Here is a 19,949-nt window from a genome sequence, read left to right as displayed (position 1 = left end):
ACTTGGGTATACTTGTTACAATAAGCAATCAAACCTCTTACAGTAACCATAAAGACTTTAAACACTAATTGACTGAGGATCACACACTACCAGAATTTCAAGTCATGCTGAAAACAACAAATTCACACAAATGTGTCTTGTTGCTATCTGATGCTTAACAACATGCACAATATCCACCGACTGAAAGAAATAATTGTCTGTAGTGAAAAAATTGCAGCCTGTGTCTATAATACACATCAAAGGTAAAAAAAAAAATGTAGCCAATAAAATACTATGCATCTGCAAAATTTGCAAACAACTATCCCAAAACTTAGGATTTCACTTATTTTCAATGTTTCCACATCTGGAAGTCATTTTCTTGGACACAAGGTGTATTCTCATCACTTGAGAACGTGAATGATGTTCCAGAAGCATCTTCTACTTAATGAGGCACACTCAATAAACAGCACAAATAAAAGACTAAAGATCTGTCAACCCTTTTAAATGAGCTATACTCCTACAGCATCAAGAGCAGGCATTAAACTGAGCACGCACTGTGTTCTACACTCAGATGGCTTGACAGATGGCTCCAGATACCATTGTACTGTTAGTGTATGGTAACAAACGCTTACACAAATACAGCATATGCAAAGAAAAGGAGGAAAGGAGACAGAAAGAGAAAGTGAGCGAGAGTCTGCGTGCGAGCTCTAGATTGGCCTTAGTCCTGGCGTATCGGCCCGTATCAGGCTTGCGTCCCAAGCCTCTCTCAGCGGTCTGCTAGGCTGTGTTCCATATCAAAGAACCACAGCATCCCACTTTAATCCTCCCATATCAGAGCTGTACACTCCATCAACACTGATAATACTCTTTAATTAGCACTCAGAGCACCGCAGTCGCACATATCTGCTGTTACTGCTGCTGCACGCGCGCTTCCTGCAGTACACCATCCTCAGCTTCTGTCAGCTTCATTAAACCAGTCCTTAAACGCATCCGGCAGCTTTAAAATGTATTTATTTTTTGTAAAGAATTAATGCAATATAATTCAGATACTTTATCATCCTCAAATGCTGTGTCTCAAAACGCAGTGAGCGGTCTATCTATACTTGCCAAAATGTGCGGGTGATGGTACCATTCCATAATTATGGTCTGAGACTTTGCTTTACATTTATGCACTATAACAGACACCTTTATATACAGATTCTATCTTTGCTGTTAAATTTATGTTGGTATTAGGATTGTTTTATTATTTTTGGGGGAAGAAATGTATACTTTTACTCATCAAGCATGGATTAAATTGATCAAAAGTGACATTATACATATTATGTTGTCTATATTATGATATGATGTTACAAAAGATGTATATATATATATATATATATATATATATATATATATATATATATATATATATATATATATATATATATAAAATCATCAAAGAATCCTAAAAAAAATATTTGAATAAAGATATTAAGAAGCACAAGCTGTTTTCAGTATTGATAATAATAAGAAATGTTTCTTGAGCATCAGATCTGCCTAGAAGGATTTTTGAAGGATCATGTGACACTGAGGATTGAGTAACGTTGCTGAAAATTTACAAGAATACATGTTTTTAAAAAATATATTACAATAGAAAGCAGTTATTTTTAATTGTTACAAAACTGAGTTTTTATTGTATTTTTTTTTTTAGCAAATACAGCCTAAATGAATATTCAAGGCTTCTTAAAAAAAAAAAAAAAACTTTGTTAGTTTATATGAGTGTACAGTATACCAAATTTATTTACCATGGCATTACCAATGTACATTTTTGTAATCAGTATTTTTATGCGTTACAAATAATCCTACTGTATGATGACCAAAAATGCTGTCTAGGTGGGCAGCTCCCGAGGCTTTGGTGCATCAATATACAGTTTACAGCACGTCTTGCAGAGAGGGTTTAATACACTCACTGTGCTGTTCTCTGCATCTGTCGATGTAAGTGGCACAAATGAATATTCCCTCAGCTGATGTTCCGAGCATTAAAGCCTATATCCCCTCAAACTAAAACCCTAGGCTCTACAGAATTGAAAGGGGAGGATTTTCTTTAGCTTTTTTATGCCAGAACAGAGCATCAACATTTTGATTACGACAGGTTCAATATATCCATCTGTCCTCTGAAAATCACAAGGCCAGACTAAATTAGTCATTCAATTACCATGCTGGAAGAATGATTGCTCTGCTTGGTTAAGGGAAATACCTCATTTATATTGCATGGTTCCAGTGTAGCTTTCCCGGCAGGGCGGGCGGCAGAGCCTTGCGCCTAAAGCCGCACTTGTCCAAACGTACAGGATTTTCCAATCTGTCTTAAAAGTCAAGGATTCATTTAGTATTCCTGCTCTATTTTAGGGGATTGTTGGGGAGAGAGGCCTCCAGGATCTGACACACTTGCTGCACTGCAGAATTAAGCTATTAGAGAAGTTCAGCAAGCACTTACAGCAGATCCTATGAAGAAGAGAGGGAGACTGAACTCATCAAGACAATGAGCTCTGCAGACAAGCTGAGGAGAATACAGAGGCAGGATAAGTCGAGGAAGAAAAATCGACAAGCAGAAACGACGGAGCGTCTATATCTATGTGGGAAAACACAGAAAACGAAAGGATGGAGAAAAAAAGAGGAAGATGGGGGAACAGAAGGCGGAGAGGAGGGGGTCTTTTGTTTATCAGGCTTTCCCAGAAGCATACTGCATTTTCATGAAGCCAGTCAAAGAGGGCCAGCATTCAGATTCTGAACACAGAGGGTTGATTCATTATTTAATGTTCACATTAGCATGAATGTATTAGTGCGCAGGTCCCTCTGGAGACACCTGCTCTCACATCTCTCTTTCCACTTTATATTCCAGAACTTGTTGTCCTCCCAATACCAAAGATTTCCATTGTCCTAGCGCAAACAAAATGGGGAACCATGCAGCATGCTAGGTGGAAGATCAGCAATGCGCAGTGAAAACTGAGTGACTTTGGTGAATCACATGTCAAACGTTGCACTCCACCCCAAAATCAAATAGGAAGGTTTGGTAACACTTTATTTTAAGGTGTCGTTGTTACACATGTACTTACTATTATAATAACAATCCTAACCCTAATCATTTAGTAAGCGCATGTAGTTAATTAATATTACTCAGTATATTACAATGTATAATTACACTGTAACAACCTTAAAACAAAGCCTAACCATACATGTATGCTTTGCATTGTGATTTTAATCGCACGCCAATCCTCTGTATACTTGTAATTACACATGTAACTTTATGATGCTTCAGCATAATTTTAGGCATCACTACAAATACTACCATGATGTATAAACATTATATTTTTATATTAGGTAAACTTGGGTAGTAAAACAATAAAAAAATACAATTTATTTATTTATTTATGCATCATGGTAATGCAAACAGGGAAGATCTTCATAGTCCCCCCCCCCAAAATATTACAAGACTAAATAAACATTTGAAAACGAAAATCATAATGGAATGCAATAAATATATATTTTATATTAATTATATTCATTATTATTTAATTACTGTAATGACAACTGGAAAGGTTAATATAAAGGACTTAAAATACATAAATGTTTCATTTTCTTACTTATTTTTCTGTTGGTTGGGCTGAAATATGGCCCAGACATACTGACAGGTGAGATTCACCCAAATAACAGATGTGTCATGTCCCAAGCTTCATACGAATGTACCCACACACAAGCCTGGCTTTCATTCTTCTACAAAACTATTTTCTACTTGTTTTCAGCAGCCATATGCTCCACTCTGGCACCACAGTGACAAGGAGAAAGAACAGAAACATGTCAAGAATAAGCAAATAGGAGAGAGCTCCCTTTCAAGCACTTTTTAGGGAATACGTTGTACTATTTACTAAGATGCCCCTGACATTCGGCGGCTTTTGTCTTTTTTTGTTGGGGCAAGGAAATAAACAAAAGCATTCATATTCAGTCAAGCCCAGCCTAGCCATGTTCCAGTATAAGCCAGCAACAAACAGAGCTGAGCTCCTGGGTTCTGCACACAGCCAAGAGTCATTGGCATTCCCACTAAGTGCTGTCTAAGGCTGTATGTTTGTGTGCTTTTATCTGCAGGAGAGAAAATCTCTCAAATAAAGAATTAGATCATGTGTACTCGCTGCTTCACCTGCCAGCGCTCGAGTCTGGAGCAGCACTGGACTCCTAATAACAAAGACCGAGTGAATGAAAGATAGCGATGGAGAGACAGACAGAACTGGCGGATTCTGAGAGGGCCGTGACGCGCATATTGATAGGACAGGTCAGAGGCTGCGGTATCTTTCAAGGCTGTTGAGAGCAAACTGTGATGACCAGTGCTGCAATGAAGAAATGATTCATAATGCATCACATGAAGACATATAATAACGGGACTTTTTTCCTTCAAAGCCACTTACAGTATGTGAACTGCCGAGACAGTCACCTTGAAACAACTCCAGTACTTTCTCAGGGACACACTGATGAGATGGGCTGTATCTGTACCTCTCCGGGCCATTAGTCACTCTGAACTGAATTTGATACTTTGGTTTACCTCAGGACAAGGGGACAAGGTGTGACCTGTTAGCGTGACCCTGCTGGTAGGTCTTGTAACTACACCATTCTGCTGCATCAATCTCCATTGACGATCATTTAAAGGAAGGCATGTGATGTGATCAAATACATTGATGCAATTCCTAATGCATTAAGGTCATGAGAAATGGTTAAATAAAAAGTAATTTCAATAATTTTACTTAACATTAATTAGGATGTTTTTGGAAGTTTTTGGAAGAAGTTTCTTTTGCTTACCAAGGCAGCATTTATTTGATCAAAATACAGTTAATATGTAATTGAAATTGTTATTTATATGAAATATTGTCTCTGTTATATACTTTAAAATGTAATTTAGTCCTGTGATGCAAAGCTGTATTTTCAGTATCATTGCTCCAGTCTTTAGTGTCACGTGATCCTCCAGATATCATTAAAATGTGCTGATTTTCTGCTAAAGAAACATTTATTAATAACAATGTTGAAAACACTGTGCTTCATTTTTTTCAAGTTCAACCGTATTTATTTGTTGAAAACTAATCTGAAAAAAAAAAAACCCTACTGCCCATAAGTTTTGAACAGTAGTGAATAATAAAAATAAGAAGAATAGTAATTATCATCATTATCATTGTGTTGGACATGTCACTGGCTGCAGTGTGAGAGGTTATTGGACACGGTTTCAGGAATTTGATGTACGTATACTGGCTGCTCACCCCTTTGCAGATGGCCACAGCTTCTTTGGACATGGATTTGGGATAGGACACATGATGCTCCATGATGGACTGAAACAGCTCATCCTCATCCTCACCATCAAATGGGGGCTTTGAAAAGAGACCGAGAGAAGAGACAGTGAAGATGAGAGGACAATGCTGTTTACTACAACTGGTCAACAATAATAACATGGATTTTGAAACTTGCATAATTTGCTATTTTTTTCCACTTGTATCCCTTAAACACTGCCAGTTTGAAAGTCATCACCATAAAAGTGCCTTTCAAGTCTTGTTTGTTTAGCGAAGACTAGAAACGAGAATTACGACATGCTTTTGTCAGGACGGCTCAGCAGTAGCAGTCTCCGCTGGATACAACTCAAGACTTTTTTTCTCCAGCGTTCAAAGCTTGACTTGTTTCAGAACAATTCATAAATAATTGACTGAGCCCGATAGGCATGAAATACTTGCCGTTAGTCTCGGGAGATTTGCAGAACGTAATTAATAAAAACTGACCTTGAGATAGCAAGAGCTGATTTACTGCAAGCAGCAGAGAGGAAATGAAACGGAGCGAATGAGAGAAGGCCCAAAAGGCAGAAACCCCTGACTTTGGGCCTTCTTGATCAGGGTTATCATAACTCTTACCTGCCCAGCCAGCATCTCATAAAGCAGAACTCCGAACGCCCACCAGTCCACTGACTTTCCATAAGGCTGGTAAGCGATGATCTGAAACAGACACACTCAGGAGCGTAAGGCGTAAAAAACAATTACAAATGGGTGACACACTCCAAGGACATCTGTAAATATTCAAATCAATCCCGCCGTGCGCTCTATCAAGAGTTTCAGAAGTGATTATGGTGCTTTCAACGTGTTACAAGGTGTTTTATGTATGTACTGTAAAGTGTCTTTCAAACAATAAGAAACAGCCACTTGAGCTTTGAGGACTAGATGAACTGAAACCCCTTCACTCTTACAGCATGTTGTGTCTTGGTTTGGGAGTGTGTTGTTGACATGAATCCATCTCTAGCTCATGCTGATGGTGGTACACTTGGAGCAGTACCATCTGGTGCTCGATGAGAGGAACGTGAGATATCTTATCAACGTAGCTCTCTATTGCATGAAGCTGCCTCTGGGTAACAAATCTATTTTCTCCAATATGAGCTCATGATGAATATAAAGTGGCACAATTTCCCTTACAATGTTTTTAGGAAATGCAGCCCTAGTAGATGCACAAATGTCTATGAAGGTGAAAAGTAAAAGTGACATGTGGCCAAGCATTGTGTCCCATACTTGGAATTGGTGCTCTGCATTTAACCCAACCAAGTGCACACACACAGCAAGGAGTAGTGAAAAAAACACACACTTGGAGCAGTGGGCAGACATTTTTAGGGGTGCAGTTGGGGGTTCGGTGCCTTGCTCAAAGGGTCTCACCTCAGTCGTGGTATTGAAGGTGGAAGACAACGCTGGTCATTCACTCCCCCCACCGACAATCCCTGCCAGTATCGAGACTCGAACCCACAACCTTTGGGTTACAAGTCCGACTCTATAAATATTAGGCCATGCCTGCCCCAAATTATACATGCATGAAATATGTAGGCCACTGGCTCTCCTTTCTCATCCAACACTTTGCGACTCAACACATGTACAGGATCATCTCTGAGCACTCACCTCAGGGGCGATGTAGTCAGGGGTCCCACAAAAGGTCTTGGTGGTGACTCCATCAAGCATGTTCTCCTTGCACATTCCAAAGTCAGCAATTTTGATATGACCCTCCATGTCCAACATGACATTATCCAACTTTAGATCTCTGATGCACAAAGATGTGAGAGGAGTCAGTGCAGAAACAGCAATATTTACCAACACATTTGTACGTGTATCATATTTATGTTTATATGTAACCATCAGTCCATTGCAATGAACATTAAAAAAATTAACTCAATGAATTTGCCACTCAATCGCTGTTTTTCAATCCTAAAAGCTAACTTCTTTCTCAAGTCATGAAACTAGTCCAACAATGCAGACCTAATAGCCAAATAAAAAGTGTATGAAAGCATTGCAACATTCACTAGCTCTTTTTTTATTTCGCCAGCAAAATCATCACAAATACACCATTAATATTCGTTATACTGGCCAACCCTAGCAGCTTTATGAAGAGAAGCACGTGTGAGCTTGATGAAGGAGAAAAAAAGTGCTCTGTAAAGAATTCATGAGTGTTGTCTGTCTGAGTGGAAACATGCGGTGGAGGTTTTCTGTTAACAGCCTGGATTACAGCTCTACTTCCTGTTTAGGCCACCATCCAGGGGACCACTTGCTGCACTTGTACAACGATAAACAATTACGTTTTTTTGTAATGCAATGAAGCACAAGACGATTCAATACACTTCACTGTTTTATAAACTCAGAGATCATTATGTTTAATTAATCACAGCTCAAGATGTCCAGTGTTTTTTGGCCACTAAAATATCCTGGAAAGACTTATTGTGTTGTCAATGTTTCAGCTGGCTGAAGGATCGTTGCCCAGTTAAACAACAGTACAATAAATTGAATGGACAGTACCTCTATCCCTCAAGGCCATTTTTTGTTTGTTTGCGTCAAACTAAATACAGCATAGACTCTGACTAAGATCAATTGCTGTGTGTAAGCAAGTGTGTTTGGTGTGTATTGCTCTAGAAGCCAGTCGTTTATTATTCCAGCAAAACTGAAGACCCTTGTGGTGGTTCTCTTCTCACTTCTGTGTGTGACTGACGTGTGTTGCTCTTTGGGCTTCACTCACCTGTATATAACCCCCTTCACATGCAGGAAGAACAGACCTATGGCGATTTCTGCAGCATAAAACCTAAACACACACACATTATCCGAATCAATTTGAACATCTGAGCACAGGAGATTAATGTTTCTTGGTCAGTCTTCATGGCTGGAAGACAGCAAGGTGGTCATTATCAAAAAAATAAACTCCAAGACAAAACAGAGGAGGGAGCTTAGTTTGACAAGTCTTAAGCATTCCAGACATCTGTCTAATAAATAATATATCAGTCTGTTAAAGGTGTGTTTCTGCTGAGAGCTTTGAGCTCTGCCCTCAGAAAAGACATAAGAGAGATAAAGCAAGTCAGATATCTGTTATTAATACAAGCATGCGATAATCTTTTATTTATCAGGTGGCGTGTTTTTCTGTCCTATATTTTAGAACTACATATGAAGAGAATTAGCATTGGTGTTCAGTGACTAACGCAGCTGGGGGTGGAGCAGGAAACAGGCCTCACTTTAGAGTCAGATTATGTCAAAAGGTAACGTCAGTTTCCAGGCCACAGCGGCAACCAGCCTCAGGCTATCACCACTCAAATAAAGAGAGAAGGACAGAAGTGATTTCACTGAACATTGGCAACACTTTTAACTAAAGTATTTAAGCGCAAAACATTCACTAGCTACTTGCCATCAGGCATTAACTACAACACTACAACAATGCTGAATATCAGCTACTTTACTGTCATCCTTTCAAACATGCTTCCTTTCTTTGGAGGATTATAAATGCCACGTAAAGATTCAATTCAAAAATACTTTATTAAAAATGATTAATCCATCATTTTATTGTTACATTGAACATTTAAGCATGAATTATTTAAAGAGGTCCAAATGACATGTGATGTATTCAATGTAGGTCACGCTTCTAGGTCCAATTCTTGCAATTAACAAATTACTTCCTATGACTTTGCCTTAATAAACTCCAAATTTGCTGCTTATTAATAGTTAGTAAGGTATTTGTCAAGTTTAGGTATTGTGTAGGATTAGGATTATGCAGAATATGTGCTTTATAAATTAATAAACAGCCAATAACAGGTATGCTAATAAGCAATTAGTTAATAGTAAGAATTGGTCCCTATACTAAAGTGTTATCTAAATGTATTATGTTTCGTTACAATTCGGACGATTTAAATAAACCGCTGTAAATATGTATATTTGCCAATTTTAAAAGTGGTTACTTTTCCTCTACCAGTTAAAAGAATTGAACAGGAAGATTTTTTTTTTTAAAGATTTCTCTTCTGCTCACCAAGCCCTTCCTTCATTTGAAGTACAGTAAGTACCGTAATTTTGTGAAATATTTTTACTATATAAAATAATATTTCTATTTGAATATATTTTAAAATGTAATTTATTCCAGTGATCAGGATTTATTCCTGTGATAGAAATTAATACTTTTATTTAGCAAGGATGTACTGAATTGATCTAAAATGATGAAGAAGACACAGGGTTGCAAAAGATTTCTATTTCAGATAAATGCTGTTCTTCTGAACTTTCTATTCATCAAATAAACCTGAAAGAATTCTACTCACATTTTAAATAGACAGCTTTTAATACATATATTTATTTGTCAGCTTTAAAAGGGAATAATTTTATTATAATTAGTGTAATTTATGTTGTTACGTTCAACTACATTTCAAACATTAAATAGTTGTAAATTAATTTGTCAAACTGAAAATGACTTTAATGTACATTTTTATTCTTGATTTAAAACACTGATACTTGATTTCCTCATTTTATTTTTAAGTGGTATTTACAATCCTCCATACATTTTTATGTAAATTAGGTTCATACTTTGAGCTTCATTCACAAAACTCAGCAATAGTCTGCTGCAATTAACACAGTGTTATTACCATCTGTGCTAACAGTCACTAAATGGCTTTTCGTTTAAGATGAGATGTTTGTGTACATTTTGTGCATAGCAAATGATGGCTGTATATACAGTACTGAGACAATAAGGGAGGAGGAGCAAAGTAACAAGAAAACAGTCATTGTATCTTAGAATTAAAACAACTGACTCTCATTATATCATAATACAAGCAAATAGACCCCCACTGTGTTCCATAACCATTATGGGCTTTTGCATCTGAAAACCTAGATCTATTCCACTCCCAACAGTTTCTTGTCATCCCTGTCATTGGGCACTCATAATCACCCTGACCTTTGAACTGCGCTAAGCTCCATACCCAACACAATGACAACGCTGCTCTCCTTCACTGAGACAGGCTAATTCTTTATGATAAAGGGCAGACAGCAAGCAGAAAGCAGAGCAAATAGAGATGAAGCTTGTTAGATGTGGAGACAGAGCATGCTTCTGAGAGCAGATTACTGCAAAGGTCAGCTCAGTCATCTACAGCCAAGGAGCCGTCCATACTGAGATCACCCTCAAACACCTGTCTATTTGCTGCTGATTCGTTTTTCTTCAAATTAGTTACAGGGTGGTTCACAGGAATTTCAGCTTAGATGTGACCACTTTAAATGAACCCAGGCATCAGTCTATATCAGACTTGCAACATGCTTTGTGAATGCAAAATACTTTGTGTTCACTTTATTAGTAGGAGAACTAGTCTACTTTTTACTAATTTTATGCAAATGTTAATGAGTCATTGAATCATTCACTTACCCAATTTGAAAGAGACACACAACGGTTCTTCTGTGTGTTTGTATGGATCTAATTATTTTGGCAAAACAACAAAAATGGACAATACTGATTCTAAAATAGAATAACAATATTATTGTCTTCTTTTTATTGAATTGTTGTATAAAATTATTATCACATTTGCAATTGTGCTGATATTCAGTAAAACTGCGCTCTTGCTCATGTAATGTTATCATAAAAATGGACATCATAAGAAATTAATATAAGACAAATATATATAATACACAAAAACTGACAAGGGGCATTTTGTTTCCTTTCCTTTAAATTGGGGTCACTGTAACCACATTCTACCGTGTTCTACACCAGCAGAAGTCACGGCACCCCAAATCTCTCAATGAATTTGGAAACTTAACAATGGTTTCCAGTCTTCCTTCAGACTCCAGACACTGATTTTCAAACGAAATGTAAAATGTACTTTTATCTGAAAAGAGGACTTTGGACCACTGAGTAACAGTTCAGTTCTTTTTTCTCTTTCTCTTTTCTCAGGTAAGATGCTTCTGACCATGTTTCTGTTTAATAAGTGGCTCGTTAGCCCTTTTCCTGAAGACGTCTGAGCTTCAGTCGACTCATTGTGAAGCTCTCCCAAGTGTTTGAATCAGCTTTGCTTGACAGTATTCTCAAGCTTGAGGTCATCCCTGTTGCTTGTGCACATTTTCCTACCCAGTTTCTTCCTTCTAGTCAACTTTGCATTTAATATGCTTTGATACAGCACTCTGTGGACAGCCACCCCTTTCAGTAATGACCTTCTGTGAATTTCCCTCTTTGTGGAGGGTGTCAATGATTGTCTTCTGGATCATAGCTAAGTCAGCATTCTTCGCCATTTTTGTGGTTTGAAAGAACAAGAGATCCCCGGAATTTATACTGTAGGGATGGTCAATTAATGAAACACAAATGTAAATATTCTATATAATATTTTCTTTTATTTATTATATTATTTAAAAAGCCCTTGCTAATTGTACTGCGTTAAGCTAAATGAGACTTGTTATACTTGATATAGTACTTGTATATTATTGCTCTTTTGCTGATTTTGATTGCTTCCATTGTTCTCATTTGTAAATTTGCTTTGGCTAGAATCGTCTGCTAAATGACTAAATGTAAATGTAAAATATAACTGTAGACAAAAATCTATTTCAAAACCCTATGTAAGAGGACAAAAGTTTTCTATCTTTCCTCTACTTCATTTGCCTCAATTCAACACTTCATTAAACAATAGGGAGGAGAGATGAATAGGTAAATTAAGTGGTGTAGGGATTAAATATTTCTATAGGCCAAAAACACAGAAATTACTTAGCATTTGAACACTTCCAGTTCCACTGTCCCAAAAGTCTTTTTTTTTTTTTTTTTTTTTTTTTTTTTTTACATATTTAAACAGTTTAAAAGACAGTTTATGGTCTGTAGCCAATATTAAAAATGTATCAAACTTTTTCATGATGAATCAAGAACTGCTTGATTGGCCTACAAAAATATTCTATCACTGCAACACTTCATAGATCTGGAAAAATAGAGCTAAAAAGAAAAAAAGAAGAGTGAAAGAGAAAGTCAGAGATGGGGGAAGTAGGTTGACCTGGCCTTCGTTCACCTTATTACAAATTATGCTGAGTAGACACCACATATCTCCAACAGAAGGGCACCGAGGAAGAGGCAGAGAAGGAGCGGCAGCAGCAAGAGTTGGTCAAACTACTCTGAGGTCACTTTGAAGTGACAACACAGCACAGCGGGAAACACTTTCTGCCCTATGAATGTCCCACCCATCATCCAATTGGGCAATAACAAGGAGAACACCTGTTCGTTCTACAGAGTGTGTATTAGCTGGATTAGTTCAACCACATTCAGTTACTTCACACACACTGGGGACCTCATCATGAACTAATCAATGTACTCATCTAATCTGTGAGCTCATGGTGAAATAATCAGATAGCTGGCTGACAAGCTCATCAGTGAGCTCAACCGTTAACAAATTCTTTGAAGTCAACAGTTCACATTGGGGAACTCATCAGCTTGCCGGTTCATCACTGATTCAAAGGGATCATCGGCTACTAATATTAGCCATTCATCTGATTTTTAATTGATGAATCTGAAAATGCCACATCTTTGAAGGCACTATCAATATTTGTCACTATGAAGAGACAAAGACGAGAGCTGTACTCACACAGCGTGGGGTTCCTTAAACTTGCCGACCTGCTGGATATGATACATGAGATCCCCACCACTGATGTATTCCATGACAAAGTACAGGCGGTCCTGTAGATACACAGACAGACAGTGGAGTAAGAGACAAGCACAGGACAGTTGAGAAAAGATAAGATGTTTGAATTTTCTTGTAGAACGGTTCTAGAAGTTGCAGTTCTAGTGAAGCAGCAGTGCTACTTTGGGGTCAAATGAGTTAAACATACATTTTAGAATAGAACACAATAGTAGATTTCAGAACCAATTTGATTATAATTTCTTAACTCTTCTTTAAGTACAATAGAACACAAACATTGGTTCATTTCGAATAGGACATGACAAATGAAGTTCCAAATGTAGGTTCGGGAGGAGTCTAAACATTCAGTCCTGTCAATCATCATTACAAGCCTATATAAGCAGCTCTCATTGCATCATCCCAGTATCAGTTCTTCTGGTATCCGTCCACCTCCCCATCTCCTCCTTTATTTCTGTTTTTCTCCCTCAAGGTACTACCGCAATGGGGGGTTGAACTCGGTGCTCAAGCTGAGCCTCGAGTTTGAGACTCCATTAAGGACACCAAGCCAAGTTTGTTTACCATTAACCATTAGGACTTGTGAAAAGTAATTTATGTAAATTTTTGTGATTGTCTAAAAAGAATTTGTTCATAAATGTAATTCACTCAGGAACTGGATTCAACATTTCGCTTAATGTTTTTGATTCACTAAAAAGAATCAGGTTAGAGGAGTCATTCGTAAGGGAATTGCTAGATTTTGTTTTGCTCTATATTTCTGATTTACTAAAAAGAACCAGCTCATTTGTCCAGGAACTGGACAATACTGGACCCACTGTCAAGTCAAGTCAAGTCACCATTTTTATATAGTGCTGTTTACATTGCAGATTGTTTCAAAGCAGCTTTACAGTATTAAACATGGAAATATTGTGTCAAAATAGTATGCCATTCTCCTCTGGCCAGGCAAGACCAGCAGTTTAATTCTAGGTTGCAACAAATTCAGATTGTGCAGAGGACTCATCTTGTATATTTTGTACATTGCATACTGTATTTTTGACTCACTAAGATTTTATGAAATGCCAATGGATTTGAGTATTACTTTTACTGTGTCTCAACCCCCTGCAAGAATATTTATTTTAGTGACACAAGCCTATAAAACGTTTTTAATAAATCCACACAAACACACACCACAACTGCACATCCACACACTAACACACGAGGCAAAACCCAGGGCCAAAACCAAAAGATCAAAACACGCAGGACGTCTTCATATCTGCAAGTTTCAGCCACATTTTCCCTGGGCTCCATTTATTGGCTTTCTTCCTGTAATGATGAGGCTTATTTTATATCAGTTGCGGGTGGTGTAATTTCCTGCAGTGGTGGTGGTGTGTGTGTGTGTGTGTGTGTGTGTGATGGTCAGGGGAATTAGAGTCAGGGAGGATTAAGAGACTGAAAGTGATGAAGAGTGTGAGGGGGAGACGGACTACTAGGCAGCAGTGCTTAAAAGAGGTCCCATCACTGTCAGGAAGGAGAGAGGGCGGGCGGCGGGAAAGAGTCTTTACCTCACTCCACTACACACCAACTACCTAAACCTTCACTACTACAACACATCAGCATACACAACCACACACACACACACACACATCTGACTAACTCCCCATTATAGGCTTGAGGATAATCTACATGACTGCAGCTGTTTGGCTGTCAAATACCTCCTGTGACTGATCCCCCTTCATAAAGAAATCCCCTCCCAACACCCCGCTCGAATATCTGGCAGGCTTTATTTGCTTTTAACGAACGAGTGTGTGAAAAAGGAGATGATTTAGTGACGTAGATTCATTTGAGATCCAATGCAGTTCCAGAAAAACAAGGCATAAAAGAGCTTCGGCCACGTGACGTCACAATCTTTCCTCCCCCAGAGTCTCCTCGGTTTCTGACAGTCCTCCCTATCCTTTGACTCTCGCTTCCTGTCTCGATTTCACCGTCTCTCGCTATCTTGCTGTCGGTGACAGGGGCTCATGCGGTGCACAGTAGGATGTCGAGAGACGGCGATGCTGCCTTTCACACGATGCTGCGGCCATAGATGAGTGTGTGGTGCGCTGCCCCCCTGTGAGCATGTCACATTCACATGACCACACACACACACACACACACACACACACACACACAAACACCATTCCTGTCGATGTACAAATGACTGCAGTCTCTAAGCAGCGTGTGGGGGATGGGGAGGGATGGATTCAAGTGTGTGTGTGTGTGTGTGTGTGTGTTTGGTCAAGTGCTACAAAATGAAAGAATACACAGTGACGTGTGCTCACGCTTCAGCTTATGTCAGAGGATATACGTTCATAAGAAAAAGAGAAAAAAGGAGATGAGTTGAGATGAAAAGGAGAGGAGAAGAGATGAGATGAAATGAGGAAAGATGAGATGTGGTGAGGACGAGCAGATAGAGGAGATAGTAAGGGATGAAAAAGAGAAGAGGAGAAGAATGACCAGATGAGAGGAGAACAGAAGAGGAGAGAAAATAAGAAAAGAAGATGAGGAGAGGAGAGAAAAGAGGTGATGTGAGATAAGATGAGGTGAGATGCATCTACATGAGACACGGAGAGAAGAACAAAAATAAACAATATGAAATGAGATGAGAGCAGGCGAGGCAAAAATAAATTAAAAGGAGAAGAGGAAAAGAGAAGGAGGAGAGATAAAAAGTTGATGAGGAGAGCAGGAGAGAGAGCAAGGTGAGATGAGACCTGAATTTACAACAGGACATTAGACACAACGAAGAATAGGAGATGAGATGACAAAATCAGAGACGATGAAGAAAGGAGAGCAAAAGAGACGTCATGAGATGAATCTAAGACATGAAATGAGATGACAACTGAAGAGATGAGACGAGACGAGTACATGGTCTGCAGTACCATGGTCTGAAAGCAGGAGTGCAGTTGAGTGAGGAAGGGTGGTTTTCCTGCCAAGGCCAACACTCTCTTCTCCACCATAGTGCATTCTACATCATCATCTTGGATCACCACGTCCTTCTTCAGGATCTTTATGGCAAACAGCTCATCACCTCCCTTTCTCTCGGCCAACATCACCTAAAAAAATCAGAGAGAGAGAGCGTGAAGGTAGCAGGGATGTAACCAAACACATAACTAAAGTATTTGAGCGAGCAAGCATAAGGAGCTGAGCAACACTGTAACAAAGCTCATGAACTTCATTTATTAGCATAAGATACACTGGCCTGCGGATCAATAGAGTAGCCTCAGCAAGTTTAGAGCATGTTAGGCCTGAGAACATACAGTAGCTGCAGTTGAGGCACAGATGATATACAAAGACGAAGAGAAATGACAGACAGAGGAGATGAAGCTCTCGCACACATGTGAAGACAATAAGGAGCAGATTTGAGTGTGGCACAGTGGCACGGTGAAGGAAATCTTGAGTGATGGGAAGGCAGATTTTAGTTGTGCTCATTTTTAGGATTGAGCCTGAAGGCACACGTACTTAAAAGAACAGACAACCAGAGAGAGAGGGATGGAAGAAAAAAGAGGGAGAAAGTTTAAAGAGTAGAGAGAAAGACCGAATCAAAGAGCAATAGAAATAACGGAGGATTAAGTAAATAAGCAAGAGCTTAATATCATAATCATTTAAATGTATAAACATTTTAATTTAAATGCATAAACATTTTAGGATAAATAAAATCTAACCCACATACATTTTTATTACTCCAAAAATCAGCAAGAAAGAAAAAAAAGTTACATGGTTAATAGAACTTGCCAGATAGATAACATTGAAACAATCAGAACAGAAAAAGTAATATGAAATGCAATAACATCACTAAATTTAAATAATGCCAATTAACATAAATAATGGAACTAAAGCTGAGCTACAATCTAATATTGATCTGGTTAATCAAGCCACTTCAACAAGTAGCAACAGTAAACAAGCATGCTCTCCTAAAATCTCCTTTCTCTCTCACATATGTAGCACCAGAAAATCAAAGTTATTTGATGTTTTTCAGGTTGTAGAAAAAGTTGCTTGACTGCATCATAACTATTTATGTGTATCTTGTAGTTTGGAAAGCTACAGGTTCAAATTTGCTCCCATCACTGTTATGAACCTTACGGACAGTCTGGCTTTGCCTTTTAGCTCTCGCTTGAAAATAAATGCACATACTGAAATGAGCAGAGTTATTTCAGTGTAAAAGCAGCCCCAGATGGACACCTTGTAACTGGCGATGGGAAAAGAGAAGCGATACACTTCAACATTACAGAGGACACCATCTGCTCCTCACAGGCTCTACACCCTAACACACATACACACACACTCAGACACACACACACACAAACTACTTTGGCAGCATAGCAAGCAGGTCATATCCATTCCAACGCATTCATTACCGCTGCATACCTGTTCAGAAAAACGCACATCAAACAAAAGATACACGACTGCACACAGTGCTCCAAAGTCTCAAGGACATTGTCAGCTAGTACAGCTGCACAAAAGTATCTGCTGGGCCCTGGATGAGAACTGCTCCAGGATCAGCATATTCAAGGACAGAATCTGATCAATGATATTTAAAAATGTTGCACTCTAAATATTTTAGTCTGGCATTATAGTTAGGAAAAATTCCAACAAGTGAAGGTGTGAAGTTTATGTCAAATTAACACCAATATAAGTAAAAATAAATGACTTGAATGAGATCATCTGCTGCATTAAGCTGAGTTGGCATCACAATTCAAGGCTTACTCCTCACAGCGCATCTTCTTCCAAAAACGAAAAGTAGCCGTGATTAACTTTCTTTCTTTGTATACGGAGGTGATGTGGACATTTACATGTTCACTTATCTCAAGCCTGGTACATCCCATATATGTTTGGAATTACATGAGGGTGACTAAAGGATGACCAAATTTTAAATTACTTTAAAAACAAGACGAATGCCTAAGAAGGAAAATTGTGTAAGATACTATGCCTCGATTTAGATGTTTAGTTCACCCAAAAATGAAAACTCGGTCATTGTTTACTCACCTTCCATTTGTTCCAAACATGTATAAGTTTCTTTTTTCTGTTGAACACAAGAAATTTTGCAGAATGTTTGTTACCAAACAGCTGAGAGTAACTATTGACTTCCATAGTATGTTCCTACATAGTATGGAAATCAACAGTTTGGATACCAACAATCTTCAAAATATCTTCTATGTTCAACAGAAGAAAGAAACTCATATAGTTCAGAAACAACTTGAGGGTGAGTAAAGAAATTATAATTTTTTAGGTGAACTATCCCTTTAAGTTGGCAAATTGTCATATTTTATTAATCCCAAAACTACTTTAATGTTCTGCAGATTTGTAATTTCTTCAGACTGCAAGTTCCAGCTGACTTCAAGACAGACTCAGAGTCACGTACAGACATCTGTGTATGACGCTTGGTGGAGAATAAAGGACAGATCAGTCTGTAAGATGCAACAGTGCGCCTGACATTCTGTTTGTCATGACGTGGAGCACATCAAACAGTCTTGGCTAATGATGCTGACAGAGGTCTAGCGCTCCTCCTCAACATATCAATATCATTTTAAAATCCTGTTGCCATGGCAACTGGCAGCAGCTGGAACATGAGCCCACTCGCCCTCCTATTTCCCCTCTCGCTGTCTTTTAGCCTGCGCTCTAGTAATCGTAGTTTTTTAGAGTGACCTCACGGCGAGATTACCTGCTGCTCAAAGCACCAGTGAGCCTACCTGAGACACACAGAGAGAGAGAGTAGATGGCAAGAGTTACCTTTCCAAAGCTACCCTTGCCCAACACCATGAGGAAATTGAAGTCGGACAGCTTCATGCGGTCCCTGTTGCCATTGCTGTCGAATTTGGAGATGGCGTTAGAGGAAGAGCCGTCTGTTTTGCTGGGACCAATTTTAGCTCTCTGTTGGGAAAGAGCAAAAAGAAACAATAAGCTTGTGTTAGAGCGGGGTCAGAGACAACATAGACATACACGTTTGTTTTTCAAGCATGGTGGTGACTTTCAGTTAAATTCTATTGTTTTTATACTGAGCTAATGATATTTTCTTTCCCCTACTTCTAAAACAAAAATCACAGAAACCTACACTCTCATAGAAAAAATTTTACCTTTTAGGTACTTATATGTACGTTACTTATGAACATGCATATTTATTGTACTAATATTTTTACGTTTAGATTACATTTACCTTTCAATGAGCATTACACAACCTTAAATGTAATCTAAATATAAAAACAGGGGTAATGAGTACATGTATGTTACAACATATTTAAGTTTAACCAACAGAGATGGGCACAAATACTGTGTGTTGGAAAATATATGTAAATACAAATACAGTATTTATGTAAAAATAAATTTAAAATGAGCAATCCAGTGAAGTAACACTATTAAGGCCTATTAACACCAAGGACGAAAATTATAAAGATAACTATATTAGTGTATTCTAAGTATAAAATGCAGTTGTGGCATCTGTCACTTTAAATGCTCATGCTCTTTAAAGCAGAAATGATTCCAATTGGCTGTCAGTGTTTTTATCATTCATCATTGTTTGTGCTGTTATGGTTATAGTTGTGGTGTGCTGTCTGCTATTCACACAGGGGATCTGATCCATGTTTGAGCGCGATTGACCCCACAAGGTCCAGTTCATTTCACAAGTGTGTTTGTTTAACCATGCCCTGGCCCGCTTGAAGAGGTGGCCCGGGAGCGGTACACATGTAGTGTGATCGCTAAACGCGCCGGAGCATCGAACAGTTTATTTACTATTTTTGCATGCGGTATTGTTATCATTATGATAGCAAAAGTCTTTATTACTACTTGCTAGGATATCAAACTTTTAAATTCGTTTCATTTCGAGTACATTTAGATTTCTAATGGGTCTGGTTCTCATCTTACTGATGAACATGTATTAATGTAGCTTGTGTGTAAAGCTGCAAATACCACAATTAACCTCAGTTGCCCCTGTAATTGCCTCTGTAATAAAAGCAAGATCACAACATGCATTTGACTGAAAATCCAGAATCATCAACAAGTTAACTTTAATAGTATCTTTGTATTTCAAATAGGTATTTTA

At 38.3% G+C, this 19,949-nt stretch overlaps 1 protein-coding gene across 2 annotated transcripts in view; it reads right to left on the bottom strand.

Moving 5' to 3' along the window:
* Positions 1-19,949, bottom strand: part of LOC113047295 (protein kinase C beta type) — a 115,662-nt gene that overhangs the window by 20,639 nt on the left and 75,074 nt on the right. For both annotated transcript variants that reach the window (XM_026208653.1, XM_026208652.1), the window contains exons 9-15: positions 18,644-18,784; positions 15,796-15,969; positions 12,854-12,945; positions 8,023-8,085; positions 6,918-7,056; positions 5,895-5,975; positions 5,256-5,363 (exon numbers count right to left, since the gene is read on the bottom strand). In XM_026208653.1, the coding sequence (XP_026064438.1) occupies positions 5,256-5,363; positions 5,895-5,975; positions 6,918-7,056; positions 8,023-8,085; positions 12,854-12,945; positions 15,796-15,969; positions 18,644-18,784 (798 nt within the window). The remainder of the gene's footprint in view (positions 1-5,255; positions 5,364-5,894; positions 5,976-6,917; positions 7,057-8,022; positions 8,086-12,853; positions 12,946-15,795; positions 15,970-18,643; positions 18,785-19,949) is intronic.

The sequence above is a fragment of the Carassius auratus genome, chromosome 28, assembly GCF_003368295.1.
Source record: "Carassius auratus strain Wakin chromosome 28, ASM336829v1, whole genome shotgun sequence".
Classification (NCBI taxonomy): Eukaryota; Metazoa; Chordata; class Actinopteri; order Cypriniformes; family Cyprinidae; genus Carassius; species Carassius auratus.
This window is presented reverse-complemented; position numbering and strand designations above follow the sequence as displayed.